At 41.0% G+C, this 2,906-nt stretch overlaps 1 protein-coding gene across 1 annotated transcript in view; it reads left to right on the top strand.

The window, feature by feature from the left end:
- The window catches only part of SLC25A33 (solute carrier family 25 (pyrimidine nucleotide carrier), member 33), a 102,606-nt gene extending 99,938 nt beyond the window's left edge, over window positions 1–2,668 (top strand). Inside the window, exons 11-12 of the mRNA XM_008567877.1 lie at window positions 825–1,105; window positions 2,194–2,668. Coding sequence (XP_008566099.1) covers window positions 825–1,105; window positions 2,194–2,396 — 484 coding nt within the window. The 3' untranslated portion in view covers window positions 2,397–2,668. The remainder of the gene's footprint in view (window positions 1–824; window positions 1,106–2,193) is intronic.
- The last annotated feature ends 238 nt before the right edge of the window (window positions 2,669–2,906 follow it).

Raw genomic sequence — 2,906 nt, 5'->3', positions numbered from 1 at the left:
GGCGCAACACTGAGGGTTGCGATCCGTTGCCGGTCACGAAAAAAGACAAAAAAAAAAAAGATCATTGTGACTCTGGTGTCGGAACAGCTTCTGGGGAGACACTATAAAGAAGGGAGAGAGGCCGGCTGAGACCAGGGCACAAAGGGGGCCTGGTCTGGGGGATTCTGTAACATGTGACTAGTGGAAACACAACCACACATATCCAGTGGGTTCGTTTGCTGCCTCGTAGCCAGGCAGTTTATAAATAAATAAAATCTAAATGCACCATTTGGATACTAGAACAGTAAGAAAGAGTACCCTTCTAGTCACCAACCTATGAGAATTTTGGTGAATTTCCCTTCAGTATTTCCCTACAGCACATTTGTATCATAACTGTGATCACCCTGTACATCTTCTTTTGTCCTGCTTTCCACTGAAAGCACTTCCCAGGTCTCACTTCCATCGTGACTGTTTTAATCTGGTAGATGTTGCATAGTTTACTTGTCTATTCCTATTCTTACATATTTGGACTGTTTTAATTGTATTGCGTTTATAATTCCTCTGTGATGAACATCCTCTTCCATATAGTTCTTTCTAAAGTTAGGTCAGAGGCTATGAACACGTTTTTATGACTCTTGATACAGATAGATGCACATCTATTCTGTGGGCCCATCAGGTGTCCCAGCTAATTAACCTGGCCTCACAGTGACCACGGTACAAGGAAGACACATTCCTACTACTGTATGATTTCTCTGTTATTCAGGGATCGTCTTCTGTGACTCGGTGCAATGTCCAGGCTCATCGGTGTGTCTTTTAACGGCCCATCATTGATTTCCTTTATGCAGAGTGAGGGGCTCCAAGCAGATGAATACACTCCAGTGTGCTCGTCATGTGTACCAGACAGAAGGCATTCGCGGCTTCTATAGAGGATTAACTGCCTCGTATGCTGGGATTTCAGAAACTATAATCTGTTTTGCTATTTATGAAAGTTTAAAGAAGTATCTGAAAGGAGCTCCATTAGCCTCTTCTGCAAACGGGACTGAGAAAAATTCTACAAATTTTCTTGGACTTATGGCAGCTGCTGCTGTTTCTAAGGGATGTGCCTCCTGTATTGCTTATCCACATGGTATGTTTTGCTTTTTTCTCCCAGAGCAGTAAAACAGCTGTCAGATTTGTCATTTGTCGGTACGTCTAGACCTCTATAGCACAAATTGAAACACAAATACCCACAGGGCAGGTAAATGGACATGAATGAAGCTGGCTCTAATGCATGGGCACGTGTGCATGGTGAGAGCACTCCCTCACTCAGCTCAGCTGATTGTGGCCAAAGCTTGCTGTGCAGAATGTGGGCACTGCGTTGCTGAACTTCTGATGTTTTCTAAGACGCCAAAAATCTGGATTTTATTTAAAATTCCTTGATTCTAAAATATTATGTGGGAGCCAAACTTAAAAATCACTCAGCTTCCATTTGAATGGGGTGCTGAGTAACGCTACTTTGGGTAAGTTTACTTTTTATAGAACTATGGAATAACTGTCTTACTAGCCTACTTTTTTAAAAAGCTTATTGTGCCATGAAAAATAGGTTTTGTTTTCAAAAGCCTACTGCATCGTCAGCTATGACAAACGCAGCCGAACACCAAAGGGCTTATGGAGAAGAGGCTGGCAATGCCCCGGGGTCTGAGATCTGTGTGACAGGCAGGAGTGACTAGTGCGGGATGTGGGTGCCTGAGAGGGAGGGCCAGAGGGAGGGCCAGATGGACAAAGGTTTGAAAAAGGAGAAGGTGGCTTTTAAGCTGGACAGAATGGAGAAAGGGTCCTAGGGAGAGGAGAAAGTTGGGGGGTACAAGAAAAGAATATGCCGAACATAATGCCATACTTAATACAAATTACACCTTCAGTGAAATTACAGGGTTTGCTTAATTGGGAGTGGAAAACCAGGAATTATTTTATAATTAAGTCCCATTTAAACTAAGCTTTTTTTAATCCCTTAAAAGTTACTTTGTACTTTTGTGTATGGATACGTGTCTGTAATTGACTAATTCCTAGAGTGGGAAAATGTTCTAAAAAGAATGTAACTTTTCAGTGTTCTCTGTGTATGTGACTGTCATGTCCAAATACAGCTGAAATGGCAAGTAGAAGGTTGTACATTGACAGTTATAAAGCACTGTCTGTGAATTTTTTTCTCCATATTTATTTCTTTATTTCTCTCTGCAGAAGTCATAAGGACTCGGCTCCGGGAGGAGGGCACCAAATACAAGTCTTTCATCCAGACGGCGCGCCTGGTGTTCCGGGAGGAAGGCTACCTCGCCTTTTACAGAGGACTCTTTGCACAGCTCATCCGGCAGATCCCAAATACTGCCATTGTGTTATCCACCTATGAGTTAATTGTGTACCTGTTAGAAGACCATACTCAGTAACAGGCCAGAAAATTGTGCTCTAGAAGAATAAAACTGAAAAACTCTATAGAGAATTTTTTTTTTCCATTGATGTTTAGAATGTTTGAGACTGAAACAGGGAGGGCCATAAAATATCTGGCTCATATCTGTTGGACATTTCCTTTTGGATTCATGCTTTCTGGAAGGTTCAAATTCATTAACGTTAATAGTTAATTATAACCTTTTTTTTTTTTTTAACTTAAGAGGATTCAAGATAAAGCAGCAACTAAATTAAATCATGCTATTTAAGTATACATTTGGTTTGTGTCCTCTTTATACTTTACTGCAGCTAAGGACTTCATTATTTCAGTGAAATATGCCCCATAAATATAGAGAAAAACAAAGTCGAAGGACAACTTGTTTTCTAATCTGACTTTAAGATCTCACACTGCTGGGCAGGGAAGGAGTGTCACATTTTGGTGGTGCCATGTGGACCAGGACAAACTTCCTATTTTTCTCCTTTACACATTTCTAGTTCATAATAGATTGATA

The sequence above is a fragment of the Galeopterus variegatus genome, unplaced genomic scaffold, assembly GCF_000696425.1.
Source record: "Galeopterus variegatus unplaced genomic scaffold, G_variegatus-3.0.2 Scaffold353, whole genome shotgun sequence".
NCBI lineage: Eukaryota > Metazoa > Chordata > Mammalia > Dermoptera > Cynocephalidae > Galeopterus > Galeopterus variegatus.
Note: the sequence above shows the minus strand (reverse complement) of the source record. Positions and strands in the feature narration are given on the sequence as shown.